Source organism: Ahaetulla prasina, chromosome 10 (genome assembly GCF_028640845.1).
Source record: "Ahaetulla prasina isolate Xishuangbanna chromosome 10, ASM2864084v1, whole genome shotgun sequence".
NCBI classification, from domain to species: Eukaryota; Metazoa; Chordata; class Lepidosauria; order Squamata; family Colubridae; genus Ahaetulla; species Ahaetulla prasina.
In genome coordinates this window covers 13,500,481-13,515,620 of record NC_080548.1, presented here as the reverse complement: position 1 = coordinate 13,515,620, position 15,140 = coordinate 13,500,481, and the positions used below count along the sequence as shown (strand labels likewise).

The window sequence follows — 15,140 nt, the reverse complement described above, 5'->3', positions numbered from 1 at the left end:
ACAGCTGCATGATTCACTTAACAACTGCAGTGGTTCATTTAACAACCCTGGCCAAAATGGTCAGAAAACCAGGCACGGCTCATTTAACCACCTCCTTCCTTAGCAACAGACATTCTGGACCCAATTGTCGTACGTTGAGGAGTAGATGCACACAGTCAGAGACACACAACCACGCTGATCGGAATGAGCGCACAAATCGCTCGGGGTCAATTTGCAATTAGGCTTTGGACCCCCTGCTGTAGAAGATGGGAGGTCACTGTAGTTTTCCCTACCTAAGACTACTCTACCTGGCCATTTAATTTAAGGCAATTTGCACCATGCTGGCTTTTGGAGATGGATTTTTGCCGCGAGACGGATCGCAAGGAGAGTGTCACTTAAACACAATACTCAGAAGACATGACCTCATTTTGCAAGCCGGCGCGATCCAGGCTGTAAAAATTTTAATGGGTCCTTGGAACAGCGCAGGGAAAGCTGCTGGAGAGAAAGTGGAGGGCTAACCCTCTCTCTTCCTCTCTTCCCCCTGAAGGATAACACATATACAGGAATCATGATGACAAAGCCAAAGAGGTCACAAGGGCCTGCTAAGCCCATGATGGATTTCAATCAGGTGTCAACGGCATTGGCACACACTTAGTTGGTGCACACGGTAGGCATCTGAACCTTAGCGTTTTCCAGGAAGTCAATGTGGGGAGGAATCCAACTGAAAAATACAAATGCAGCTCCCTCCTCTTTTTATATCTATCAGACGCCTGTCTCGTGTCATGAATTTTATCCAGAAGTGTTACAGGAGCTCCTAAGGATGACCTGTGAGCTCAAGAAGAGTAAGAAGATGCAAAGGATCTTTTTCTAAAGATGTTTAGAAAATTTAGAACTACGCCGCCTTCTGTATGAGCATAGCTCATAAAATCATCTGTTAAAATGTCCTACTTGTCAGTGACTACTTCAGCTTCAACCACAACAATACATGAGCCCACAACAGATTCAAACTTAAAGTGAACCGCTCCAATCTCGACTGCAGAAAATATGACTTCAGTAACAGAGTTGTTAATGCCTGAAATGCACTACCAGACTCTGTGGTCTCATCCCAAAACCCCCAAACTTTAACCTAAGACTATCTACTGTTGACCTCACCCCATTCCTAAGAGGTCTGTAAGGGGTGTGCGTAAGAGCATCAGCGTGCCTACAGTCCCTGTCCTAATGTTCCCTTTAATTGTATTCATTTTATGTATTCAATTCATACTTATACTTATATGTATTATCTAATATGTGCTCCACAAAATAAATAAGTAAAATAAATAAATAAATAAATATAGGAACGTACTGCTTCCAGTGCAGAGGTGGGTTTCAGCAGGTTCTGATCAGTTCTGGAGAACCTGTAGCAGAAATTTTGAGTAGTTTGGAGAACCGGTAGTAAAAATTCTGACTGGCCCTGCCCCGATCTATTCTCTGCCTCCCGAATCCCAGCTGATTGGGGGGGAATGGACATTTTGCAGTATCATTCCCCTGGATTGGGAAGGGAATGGACATTTTGCAGTATCCTTCTCCTGGATTGGGGAGGGAATGGAGATTTTACAGTATCCTTCCTCTGCCATGGCCACCAAGCCACGCCTACCAAGCCACACCCACAGAACTGGTAGTAAAAAAATTTGAAACCAACCACTGTTCCAGTGTTGGGAAGTTGGGTGCCACTGCTTACACTGCCACCCAACCACATGCAGGGTGTGGAGGGTTGGGAGAGAACCCCTGTCAGCTTAAGAAATTTCAAGGTTGGTAAATGTATCGATACACCACTAAATAAACGTGAAGGGGAAAGAAGAAAACCAATTCAAAGAGGATTGGTCATGCTCCGAATGCCAGGTAAGATACGTTGTGATTCTTCCAAGCAAATTTCTTTATTCGCCAATAGACAGAATCTTGCCAAACTAAAGCAGACTCCATCAGCAAAAAGCATATACTCTGGGAACTGTTAAGGAGGCACGGTCTTCATCTTCTTTCTCTCACACAATAGTAATAGCAATAGCACTTAGACTTTATATACCACTTTACAGTGTTTTACAGCCCTCTCTAAGAGGTTCACAGAGTCAGCCTCTTGCCCCCAACAATCTGGGTCCTCATTTTACGGCCCTCGGAAAGATGGAAGGCTGAGCCAACCTTGAGCCCGGTGAGAACTAAACTGTCGAACTGCTGGCAATCGGCAGAATTAACCTGCAATGCTGCATTCTAACCACTGCACCACTATGGGTTTATCTGATCTAAACTGTCTCTCTCTCTCCTCTGGAATTCACTCCTGGGAATCCAGACTATATTTTATCACAGGATATCTAGGAGCTGATGAATGCTGGCTAGATAGAAAGGGGAACGTCTAAAAGAGAGTGATGGAAGAATAGAATAGAGTGGCAAGCATCCTTAAACTGAAACCTACAAGGCCCGTTTGCATCATTTATTTAAAAAAGAGCGCACAGTTGCCTTTTGTTTCTCCAGATGCAAGCTTTCGTAAAACAGTAATTACCGTATTTTTTGGACTATAAGACGCACCTTGGTTTTTGGGAAGGAAAATAAGAAAAAAGCTGATTGGGGGTAGATCGGCCTCCCGGAATACCCCCAATCAGCTGTTCCCAGAGGTGAATTTTAGCAACAGGTTCCTTGGTTGTGAGCTGTGCCTTGCTTTTTTTTCAGTTTCTCAAACCTCCGTTTCAGAGGCTTTTTTTTCAGGCTCTCAAACGGAGGTTTCAGAGGCTTTTTTCAGGCTCTGAAACATCCGTTTCAGGAGCTGGGCAGGACTACATTCGGACTACAAGATGCACCCAGATTTTCACCCTCTTTTGGGGGGGTAAAAAGTGCGTCTTATACTCCGAAAAATGCAGTATGTAATTACATCTTTTTAGAGGGGAAGAGGAGGGGAACCTAGGGTCCGGATTTCACGCAGCCTTGTTATCTCCAATTTTGGTAACCCCGACTCCAGGCTGTCTAATTCAGCATCACTGTATTTTCCATCGGAGCCAAGCACCAAGCAAGAACTGTAATCTGAATGTAAACTAAACTTCATGATTGAAACAACACAACAGCATCAACAAAGAAACACTTCAACTGATCCTTTTGCTCATCAAACAACATCAGGGAAAGAAAACATGAAATCCTCGCTTCCCAAACATTTATGATCTAACAAATCAGCTTCTCTGCTTATGAAGCTTCTGGCTTTTCCAAACAGGCCATCCCAACCCTTAGACCAGGGATGTCAAACTCAAGGCCTGGGGGCCGGATTCAGCCCATGGAGTGCTGAGATCTGGCCCACGGGGTCGCCCTGCAAACAGCGAAGGACCGGCCTGCAGTCGGTACCTCTGCTAACGAAAAATGGAGTTTGGGAGCTCTGTTTTTGCTGGCAGAGGGTAGCAGGAGGCTGTCACAGCCGAAAACGGAGCTCAGAAACCCGTTTTTCCTGGCAGAGCGCTCGGGCCACCACAGGTGCCCCCAACATGACTGACATTGAGCTCGCCATGCCCCCCCCCGGCCACGCCACCCTGCCTCCCCCCAAGGAAAAACACAACCCTGATGTGGCCCTCAATGAAATCGAGTTTGACACCCCTGGCATAGACAGCAGAAATTATCCACTTTGCTTGTTTGTTTGTTTGTTTTAAAAAAGAAGCAACTGGATTTTTTTTTTTTAATTCCGAAAAGTTATTGCAAAGGCTTAAGAATTTGCCGCTCTGCCCATCTTCACAAATGATGAGGAATGCCCCCCCATCTCATCCTGGCAGTCTAAGCTAGTTCTTGTATGCTCAGCCCTGCAAGCATTTAAATTTAAATACATACATAAATAAATAATATGCTCCTTAAGAGTCTGTGAAGATGAATATCTTATTCATTTGAGCTATTTGTATGCTGGTCAAAACTACACCCAGCTCCTCCTCCTTCAAGACAACCAGCCCTATAACCGGAATTTAATTTAGTTTCATGCGTGCTTGAACTGGGGTGCTACACAAATTAAAAACTGAAGAGGTGCCTTAGATCAGAAGCTTCCTAACCTCCTCCGGCTTATTATTCTTCAAAGTTGTGAGGTTACGTCTTCCAGAATTCCTAATCTGAAGACCATGCTGGCTGAAAATTCTAAAGGTTTTAGAAAAAACGTGGGAAAGTCGTTGCTTTTTCCCCTCTTTCGCTCTTACCTTGCACCCGCTCTCTCCTTCCCTTCCCCATTCCTGCATTATCTTTCTTTCTGTTTGTATTTTATATTATAATAAGCTTTACTTTTTAAAAAAGAGAAAGAGACAGCTCCTAGAAGAGATCACAAAGAAGTGTTGTAAAACAGCTTCTGTTATCAAGCTTACAAATAAAGCAGAGCAGGGATTTGTCTGGGATAATACAGGTAGTCCTCGCTTAGTGACTGTTCGAAGTTACAAGGTCACTGAAAAAAGTGACTTATTTTTCACACTTATGTTGTGAAAACACTTATGGACACTTATGACTATTGCATCATCCCAACGATCATGTGATTTACATTCAGATGCCTGACAACTTGACTCACATTCATGACGGTTGCAGTGTCCCGGGGTCATGTGATCCCCTTCTCACAAGAAAAATCAATGGGGGAAACCAGAATCACTTAACAACTGTGTGACTCACTTAACAAATGCAGCGATTCACTTAACAAATGTGGCAAGAAAAGTCATAAAACGCAGCAAAATTCACTGAACAAATTTCTCACTTAGCAACACAAATTTTGGGCTCCATCATGGTTGCACATTGAGGACTATCCGTAATTCTCAAATTCTCTTGCCATATGTCATGAGGGCTGGGGTCAACCTTCACTAAAACCTAGAACAGGAGTTTCCAACCTTAGCAACTTTAAGCCTGGCAGACTTTTTTTTTTTATTATTTGAATTTATATCCCGCCCTTCTCCGAAGACTCAGGGCGGCTTACAATGTGTTAAGCAATAGTCTTCATCCATTTGTATATTATATACAAAGTCAACTTAATTGCCCCCAACAATCTGGGTCCTCATTTTACCTACCTTATAAAGGATGGAAGGCTGAGTCAACCTTGAGCTTGGTGGGACTTGAACCTGCAGTAATTGCAAGCAGCTGTGTTAATAACAGACAGACTTAGTCCGTTGAACCACCAGAGGCCCAGTCTGGGAGTTAGGCTTAAAGTTGCCAAGTTTGGAAATCTCTGTCCTAGAATATTGGAAGCATTCCTGATCCAAGGGATCTGTACAGGTAATCCTGGATTTAGAACCATTTGTTTAGTGACTGTTCCAAATTACAACGGCACTGAAAAAAATGACATGACTGGTTTTCACCTTTATGACCATTGCAACATCCCAATGGTCACATGATCAAAATTCAGGTGCTTGACAACTGGCATGTATTTATGATGGCACCACTGTCCTGCGGTCATGTGACCACCCCTTGTAACTTTCAAGTCAATTGAAGCCATATTTACCTAACAACCGCATGATCCACTTAGCAACTATAGTGATTTGCTTAACAACTGTGGCGAAAAAAGTTGTAAAATGGGGAGCAACTCATTTAACAACTGTCTTGCTTAGCAATGGAAATTCTAGACTCATGTATGTAGTCATACATCGAGGACTGCCTGTAATCTCCCCTGTGTTATAATTCACAGATGATACATTCATCTCCCTGGAGACTTCAGAATCTATATTGATTTCAAAAGAGAGTTATAACCAGTGGTGGGATTCAAATAATTTAACAACCGCTTCTTTGCCTTAATGACCGGCTGGGTGGGCATGGCCTTGGTGGGCATGACCAGGCGGGGTGATCGGCAGCACTCGGCCTCCTGCACACCCTGGGAGCAAAAACGGGATGCGGGGGGGGGGAGGCTGTCCCTCGTTACATTTTGGGCCTAGTAGGCCTCCCTGCAGCCTCCTGGGAGCAAAAACGGGCTGCAGAGGGCCTCACCACCACCACCACCCACCCAGTGCCTTTTTTTGTGCCTAGTAGGTCTCCCGGCACTTACCTGGGAGCCAAAACAGGGTGTATGGGGACTCCCGGAATGAGCAGGGGAGGAAGAGGGCGGGGCCAGCCAGCAATTTAACAACCGGTTCGCCCCAACTGGCCTGAACAGGCTGAATCCCACCACTGAATATACCCCATGTAGCACATACCCATGTAGTATGTTGGCCAAACAATGTAGTTCCTACATTCTACTTTCAGACTGTGCTTTCTTTCCAAGAATTAAACTTGGTAAATTCAACAAGTTTTCCTTTTTTACTGAATCCTTGGTTACTTACATGCTTTTGGGGAGGAAGTATCTGAATTTAGGCTGCTGGCGGTCTCTCCTTCCAAGATGGCTTTGTCTCTCTTCTCCTTCTCTGTCATGGGAACAGGACACAAAATCTCATCAGTTTCTCAGTCAGTTTTAAGACCACAATCCACAAAACTGCATTATAACCTACAAGAAGGTAAAGAAGGTGGGGAGTTTTGTTCCTGGCTCCTGTGCTCTGTTTTTGGCCTAGGCCTAGGGCAGGGGTCTCCAACCTTGGCAACTTGAAGACTTGTGGACTTCAACTCCCAGAATCCCTCAGCCAGCAAAGCTCTGGCCTAGGGAGTTTATAAGAGGGAACCACAATCCCCAGCGTGAAAGGAGCAGACAGTTTAATCTCTTTTTTGTAGGAGCATAAAACCCCTTAGATTTAGAACTGGGCTAGGCTACTATGGCAACTTTACAACCTGTGCACTTTAATTCCCAGAATTCCTGAGCCAGCAGGGGATTTTAAAGTCTGCAAGTCATAAAATTGCCATAGTCACCCAGCCCTGGTTTAGAGGTCAAAAAGGTAGTTTACATTTTGCAGTGAAATATGGCTTCCATTTTGCTCTTAATCTACCCAAAGTGGGAGACAACTAGCTCATTTTGAGGAGGGTTGGTTTTCGGGGGGGTGGGGGTGGGGCAATGATTTGCTTTCAGTTTCTACAGGATTTAAGGCCCTCATTTTGTCTCCATCTAACTTGGTGTATACCAGTGGTGAAATTCAATTTTTTTTTACTATGGGTTCTGTGGGCGTGGCTTGGTTGGCATGGTGTGGCTTGGTGGGCGTGGCTTGCTTGGCATGGCAGGGGAAGGATATTGTAAAATGTCCATTCCCACCTCACTCCAGGGGAAGGATACTGTAAAATCTCCATTCCTTCCCCACTCCAGGGGAAGGATACTACAAAATCCTCATTCCCTCCCCACTCCTGAGGGAAGGATACCGCAAAATCCCCATTTCCTCCCGATCAGCTGGGACTTGGGAGGCAGAGAATAGATGGGGGCGGGGCCAGCCAGAGGTGGTATTTGCTGGTTCTCCGAATTACTCAAAATTTCCGCTACCGGTTCTCCAGAACCTGTCAGAACCTGCTGGATTTCACCCCAGTGTATACCAATGGGACTCTTGGGGGTTTGCACGTGCCCACCACAATCTTAACAATTTTCTATTCCTTCTCCAGGAAGGAAAACCTGCAGAGTGATTTCTACCACAGACATACCCACTGGGCTCTCAAGTTTAACCCCAGACTGGAAGGATGGGACACCTGGAACAAGAACCTCCTTCTTGGGATGGTGTCCTTCTTATGATAGGCTAACCAGTGGATCAGCCAACACATAACACTGCTCCTGCACTGCATTGCAGGAAATTGAAACAATAGCTCCTTATAGATCATATGTTCCAGCCTGGCAAGCCATACGGGAATTGTGGGAGAATAAAAATGGTAAATATCTGACTGAGCACTGGGAAAACATTTTTAAAGGGGAGGCTGGGAACAATTGTTGGTAAATGCTCCAGTAATGCTAACCTAAAAGGAATAATTTCCCAAGAAAAATCTTACTAGTGTGCAAACCTATTCATGAATAGAAATGAATGCCGACTTTAGAATATGTGACACCGATTACATCCTAAATAGTCCAATTAGCTATACAAGTTGAATCTAGACCTCACTTTGCATTTTGGTTGTCTTAAATCAGGGAAAGAACACACACTGGTCTAGTTATACTTCCTAAGGAGCCAGTTTGTCTGGTGGTTAAGAGGCTGGTCTAGAAACCAGGAGACTGTGACTTTCTGTTACTTGAAAAGTTCTGTTGCTGATTTATTTATAAAGTAATGAAAATGGCAGAAAGAGAAAGGAAGGAAGGAAGGAAGGAAGGAAGGAAGGAAGGAAGGAAGGAAGGAGCACAAGAAAAAAGAGTGCAGGAAAGAGTGCAGGAAAAAAGAGAGACAGAAAGAAAGAAAGAAAGAAAGAAAGAAAGAAGGAAGGAAGGAAGGAAGGAAGGAAGGAAGGAAGGAAGGGGGGAGGAAGAAAAGAAGGAGAGGAGGAAGGGAGTAAGTAAACAAATAAGGAAGGAAGGGGAAGGAAGGGGAAGAAGGTGAAGGAAGGAAGGAGGACAAGAAAAAAGAGTGCAAGAAAGAACTCAAGAAAAAAGAGAGAGACAGAGAGAAAGAAGAAAGAAAGAAAGAAAGAAAGAAAGAAAGAAAGAAAGAAAGAAAGAAAGAAAGGAAGGAAGGAAGGAAGGAAGGAAGAAAAGATCTCTATTTTAGAAAGGGAGGGGAATGGAAGAAGGAAGGAAGGAAGGAGTGCAAGAAAAAAAAGAGTGCAAGGAAGAGCGTAAGAAAAAAGAGCAAAGGAAAGAAAGAAAGAAAAGGTTTCTATTTTAGAAAGGGAGGGGAGTGGAAGGAGGAAGGAAGGAAGAAAGGAGGGAGGGAGGGAAGAGAAAGATGGTCTAACATCAACTGAGGAAGGAAGCAATTTCATGGAGATGTGCTGTTGTGGATTTCCGGCAAGAGAGGATTCCTAGTGGAAAATGTTTTTGGGAAGCCCGGAGCTCCCCATAGGCAGAGGGGGAAGAGCCCCTTTGCGGCTATTCAATGGCAGAGAAACAGGAGGAACAGAACTTCCAGGGAGGAAAAAAAAAATTTCCAAGCCCATCTCTCTCCTAGACACACTGTCAACCTTTGAGCCTTTGTGATTGTTGAAGGAAGAGCAGCCAACAGGGAGGGCCTTCTCCTACCAGCGTGATGCCAAGCCTGGGGAAGCCATTTAATCACAACTACATGCAGTCTGGAAGGGGGGCCGACGTGCCTGCCAACCAATCCACCGCTGACAAAGAGACAGATGGTTCACTGTCTTGCCTACTTCTCCATTGCTACCAGGCGGTCAGCCGTAGCCAGAAGCCCTGGCTGAATACATTTCCTCAATAGCAGAAGGAAGCGTGTTAGTTCATGTGTGTGCAAGGATGAGGGATGTAGGCAGTCCTCTACCTACAACCATTCATTTAGTGACCGTCTGAAATGACAACGGTACTGGGAAAAAACCCGACGCTGCCGTTTTTCATACTTATACAACCCCTTCGCAGCATCCCTTTGGTCAAAATTTGGATGCTTGGCAACTGGCATGTATTTATGACCTGGGGTCATGTGATCACCTTAAGCAACAGCACTTAGATTTATATAGAACTTCATATTGCTTTATACCCCTCTCTAAGCGGTTTACAGAGTCAGCGTATTGTCCCCAGCAATCTGAGTCCTCATTTTATCGACCTTGGAAGGATGGAAGCAGTGGTGGGATTCAAATTTTTTTTACTACTGGTTCTGCGGGCGCAGCAGGGAAAAGATACTGCAAAATCTCCCTTTCCACCTCACCCCACTCTCATGGTGGCTGCTTAGCTCCAACAACTGCTTCCTGTTAGGGCCCTAAGGAGGCTGCTAGGGAAGCGAGGAGTGGCTGAGAGGGAGGGGAGGGGCGAGTAGAGGCTGGCGAGGTGCCCCTCGATGTGAGTGACATCAACCTGGCCACGCCCACCCAGTCACATGACCACCTAGCCACTCCCACCCGGCCGGTCATTAGGCAGATCATATTAGTGGTCCGAGGAATTTCAAATTATGAATTTAGTGGTCCGAAAGATTGGTGACCCCTGCCTCACAGTGAAGAAAGATTCCAGCATGCAAAAATGGCTCCCCTTAAATTTGGAAGCAAAATAACCTGTTTGGACCGCATCAGTTTTCTTTTTCTCCCCAGTTAAGGATGTAAATCACAGAATGAGGCCTCTGGAAGACAGGTCTTAGTTCTCCTCCCACTAAAGTGTTAGATTTGGCCAGCTTGTGGTGAATTAGGATGATGTGTGGTAGAGGGGTTGTGGAGATGGTAAAAGGTAGAAACGGGCCTTGTGTGGTCCTTGGTGATCTCTGAGCTTGGCTACTTTCTTGCAGACGTTTAATTACCCATCTTGGTAACATCATCAGTGCTACCTCAGGTGGGTAGCATTGGGTACTAGAACGTAGAACCCTAGAAGTAGGTACTGCTTGACTCCAAGAAGTTGCCCACTCTTGACACGTGCATGAATAGCGGTGCACAAATTAGTTGGCATTTGACATGGTCTGAACTCAAAGCACTTCATTTCAAGCTTGAAAGAACTGGGGTTCAAGTGATTCAGGCTCTTCAGAAATATTCCAAGCTCAACACGTTCCTTTCCAATTTGGAAATGCCTCTTTCTAACTAGGAACTCTTCAAAAGGGTTGGAACAGGGCACTGACACAACTGTACTATGGTCAGATCGCCCTTTTCAAAACTGAACTCTGTGCAATTTTAAATTCTGCACACCTCTACGCAGGATGATCTCTCCAGCTGACCTTAGCTTTTTGTTGTGGCCTGTTGGCTGCAGGCCCCTCCAACAGCCGAATCCGAGAAGGAGGCGTGGGAGTCAGGGTCAACATCAAGGCAACCTGAGAGCTCCAAGGGGGAAGAGGGAGTGGAGCCGGCACAGAGAGAGACAGAGGCAGAATCTGGGTTTTCCGTCAACCCTCAGATGGAGAGTCAACAGCCCCCAGGTCTGGAGGTGGCTGATGAGGAAGAGGAGGAACAGCTGGGTCCTGTGCCTGACACGGGGATGAGCAGAAGGCAGAGGAGAGGAGAGCAGTGGAAATCCATGGGCCGGTCCTTGGGAAGGAAGAGCCACCGCTGCTAATGAAACCCCATCTTAGCTCTGGGGATAAAAGGCAGGGGCAGGAGATGAATAGATATGGCAGACAACTATTCATTTTCCAGCCAGATGGCCTTGCTAGCTTGTGTTGAGAGAGAAACTTTTTTGCCAGGGCTGCCGGCACTCCTAATTAAAGGAATCTTTGAGTTCACTTCAGAGGGTTCGTCGTGTTTGGAGAGCTGGATCACGACACCTTCAAGTTGGCTTGGTCCCAAATTGAGCAGGGCTTGGATGACAATAACAAAACTCTGACCTTGGCTTGGGAGCTAATCAATGAAGGAGCTTCTAGGCCAGGAGTCAGCAACCTGCGGCTCTGGAGCCGCATGTGGCTCTTTCATCCCTCTGCTGAGTCTTCCTGCTGCCGGTTGGCTCCACAATTGATAGAGCTTTCAGTTAGGACAGGTAGAGGGAAAAAGGATGCCATGCTAGGAGGAGACTCTATGGTGGCGGGAGGGATGGGACTGGACTTCTGGCCAGCAAAGGAAAAACAGATGCCGCACTGGGAGAAGACTCTATGGTGGGGGAACCAGACTTCTGGTCGGCTCCAGAATTGAACAGGGGGCTTCCAGTTATGACCTGTGGCTCTTTGAGTGTTTAAGGTTGCCGACCCCTGTTCTAGGCCAAGTGCGAGGGCTGACCTGGGCCTGAGTCACCTACATCATCCAGGTGACAACAACAGCAACAATGAAAAGCTATCCTAAGCATTAAATACCAGCAACCTACTGAAAGGTGGAAAGGGATAAATTTCCAGGTTGCAGGAATTGGGGGGGAAGGGTATTGCAGCACCACAATCGCCCACCAATCTTCCACCAGAATCCTGAAAAACCAGATTATTAATCCTTGATTTACAAGGATTTGTTTAGTGACCGAAGTTACAACAGCACGGAAAAAAAAGTGTCTTATGATAGTGTTTACACTTGTGGACCATTGCAGCATCCCCATAAATCATGTCATCAAAATTCGGGCATGTGGCAACTGGCATGTAAATTTCTGAGAGCTGCACGGTCTTTTGGGGGGGGGGTGTCATTTATCACCATTTGCAACCTTCCCATCCGGCTTCTGAGAAGCAAAGTCAACTGCGGGAAGTCAGATTTGCTTAATGACTGCATGATTCACTTAGCAACTGCAGTAATTCGCTTCACCACTGTGAGAAAGAAGGCAGGGATGGTATTCACTTACCTTCGCTACTGGCTCGCAAATGGGAACGTGCTCGTGCGTGCTTGCTTCGCTCGCACGCGCCACCTCAAAAACAAGACGTGAGGGCGTCCGGATGGGTGGGCGGAGCCTCCCACAGTCGCTGCTACCGGTTCACCCAAACTGGATAGAACCAGCTGAATACCACCACTGAAAGAAGGTCATAAAATGGGGCAAAACTCACTTAACTGCCTTGTTTAACAATAGAAATTTTGGGCTCAATTGTGGTCGTAAGTCGAGGACTATCTGTACTTAAAGAGGAACAGAACTGTCCAAATTTGATGCAACGCATTTCCCTGCAGTGTCCTAAATACACTGGGGGGAAAAAAAGCAATTGTTGTGACCCAGGCCCCAGTAGGTAGTAAGAAACTCAGTCAATGTAAAAACAATCAAACTTTATTCAAACAGCTGAGAATTACTTCATTCTCAGCGTAGTTCAACTAAATTAAAGCAAATTCCTCCCAACACAAATTCCTCAGTCCTATCGCAAACCTTGGTCCAATTAGGCAAACTGCCAAAGGCCTTTCTTGGCAAACGTTCTGAAGACACCGATACAAAATAAATGCAAGAAGACGAAGCTATTGTTGTTTTCCGGCAAAGCCCAAATGCCGTTGCTGGTCTTTTAAGCCTTATGGGAGGGGCCAATCATCTCTTGGCCCTTGTCGTGTCTCCCTCCCACTCCGACGACCGGGTCTAGGAAGTCCGTATCAAGCGTGGCCACGAAGCCTCTGCAGTTTTGCCAAATTCCTTTCAGATTTCTCAGGGCAGGCAGGAATCCAAGTTGTGACTTCAGCAAACGAAAGGAGACTTTGCTTGACTCAAAGTTGCTTGACTCAAGCTGATCCTTTACATAGGCTGTGGGGTGTGGCTCCATGACTCAGCACTTATCCAGGCCTGCCCCTCCCTTCCTTCTGCTGACGTCGCCTCTCAGATGTCCAGAAGCGGGGATCCGTCCACTGTGAGTTCCCTTCCTCTGGATCTGCTGCCAGTAATTCTAGCATGTAGCTGGCTCCCTGCTCACACGCTGTAGAAGTGAGGTTTGTTTGTTCATTCCTGACATTCTGTCCGGGCATGGGGCCAAGGCTGGGGGCTGGAGGCATGCCAGGCCGTTCCTCTTCATTATCAGACTCTGAATCTGATAGCAGGCCCAAGAGGCGACAGGAGGAGAGGAGGGAGGGCAAGGCACAACAGCCCTACTTCCAAGTCGTTCTTTTTGCTTGAGCTGCTCTTGCCTTCTGGCAGCTCTACTCATGCGTGCACTAGGAACACGCTCCTCCTGTTCCTCTGCCTCACTACTGTCAGCCTCTGGAGTCCGTACCTCACTCCCCGATGGCCCTGGCCCCACCTCAGACCTCCGACCACACAGCCTTCACCCGGGCCTTCCCCAACCTCCAGGACTGGCCCACGCTCTTCCTCAGCCTCATCACTGTCCAACTCCATTGCCAGCTTCCCAGGCTGCTGGCGGACCACAACAGCAATAAACAATGATCCACAAGAAACTCAAACGTGAAGAACAACAATGGAAAAAGCAAAACCACGACCGCTCTCAACCCTCTTATTTAACTATAAGGAGATAATCAGGAGCAGCTGAATTTCGCACTCACCTTCCCTGGACGCCTGCCAAAATTCAAATGCTACCTTGAAAGCCTGAGCAACTGTGAGTGTGACGGCTTGGGCCTGGAGGGAGAGGAGGGAGGGGGAAAAAAACACAGATACAACAGCAATTATAATGGGGCACTAATAGGCAGCTCCTTTTACGGGTCTGAAGACAGCAAAGGAGAAATGTTAAACCAAGAGCCTCGTTCCTCCTTCTACAGCTCTGTCGGTCCCACACCAGTTAAGACTTAATTTAATAGCGAAGCTGGCAGTCTTGGCTACAGAGACTTTGGAGGCAGCTGCAGAAAACCTTGGGTGAATTCACACAATTATTTGGAAGGCTTGTCTTCTTTTCTTCAAAGAGAAAGAGGGGAGTTTATAGAGAATTGCTTTGCCTACAGAAAGTTCATATCAAATCCCCGCCTTTTAAGCAAGCATGTAAGCCAACATGGTGCAGTAGTTAAAATAGGTCTGTTACAAATTTGAAGGAAACAGCTTTGTTCTAGTCTCTTCAACTCTCAGTTCAACATCACTGAGAGATTCCCGAAAAATGGAAAGAGGGATATGATAGCCTGACTAGGTGGCTCAGTGGCTAAGACACTGAGCTTGTCAATCAGAAAGGTTGGCAGTTCAGTGGTTCGAATCCCTAGTAGTAGAGGTCTCCTGCGTGAGCAGGGGGTTGGGCTAGATGACCTCCAAGGTCCCTTCCAATTCTGTTACTGATAGTCCTGACTTACAATTGGTTGCTTAACACTGCTCAGAGTTGTTGTTTTTTATTTGCATTTATATCCCGCCCTTCTCCGAGGACTCAGGGCGGCTTACACTATGTCAAGCAATAGTCTTCATCCATTTGTATATTATATACAAAGTCAACTTATTGCCCCCAACAATCTGGGTCCTCATTTTACCTATCTTATAAAGGATGGAAGGCTGAGTCAACCTTGGGCCTGGTGGGGCTTGAACTCACAGTAATTGCAAGCAGCTGTGTTAATAACAGACTGTCTTAGCAGTCTGAGCCACCAGAGGCCACCAGAGTTACAACTAACCCCCCAAGAGCTACTTACACCCTGTTTTGGGAGTTACAACGGCCGCACAGACCTGCCCCCCATGCTCATGGGATCATATTTTGGATGCTTGGCAATCAGCTCACTGTTATTATGGCTGTTATCACAGCATCCCACAGTCATGTGATTGAAATTTGTGATTTTTTTTTTTTTTTGCAAGCTTCCAGTTTTTACTTCTGGTTTTTCCGCAAAACACCCCCACTGGGAAAAGGGGATTCACTTAACAACCATGGAATTTAGTGGCCATTTTACAAAACAGTTGTAACTTTGAATCCAGAGGTGGGATGCCTTGACTTATGAGCATAACAACTTACAAATGT

At 46.1% G+C, this 15,140-nt stretch overlaps 1 protein-coding gene across 2 annotated transcripts in view; it reads right to left on the bottom strand.

Annotated features, from left to right (window-relative positions):
• Nucleotides 1-15,140, bottom strand: part of LDLRAP1 (low density lipoprotein receptor adaptor protein 1) — a 106,575-nt gene that overhangs the window by 18,913 nt on the left and 72,522 nt on the right. For both annotated transcript variants that reach the window (XM_058195438.1, XM_058195437.1), the window contains exons 5-6: nucleotides 13,765-13,837; nucleotides 6,252-6,332 (exon numbers count right to left, since the gene is read on the bottom strand). In XM_058195438.1, the coding sequence (XP_058051421.1) occupies nucleotides 6,252-6,332; nucleotides 13,765-13,837 (154 nt within the window). The remainder of the gene's footprint in view (nucleotides 1-6,251; nucleotides 6,333-13,764; nucleotides 13,838-15,140) is intronic.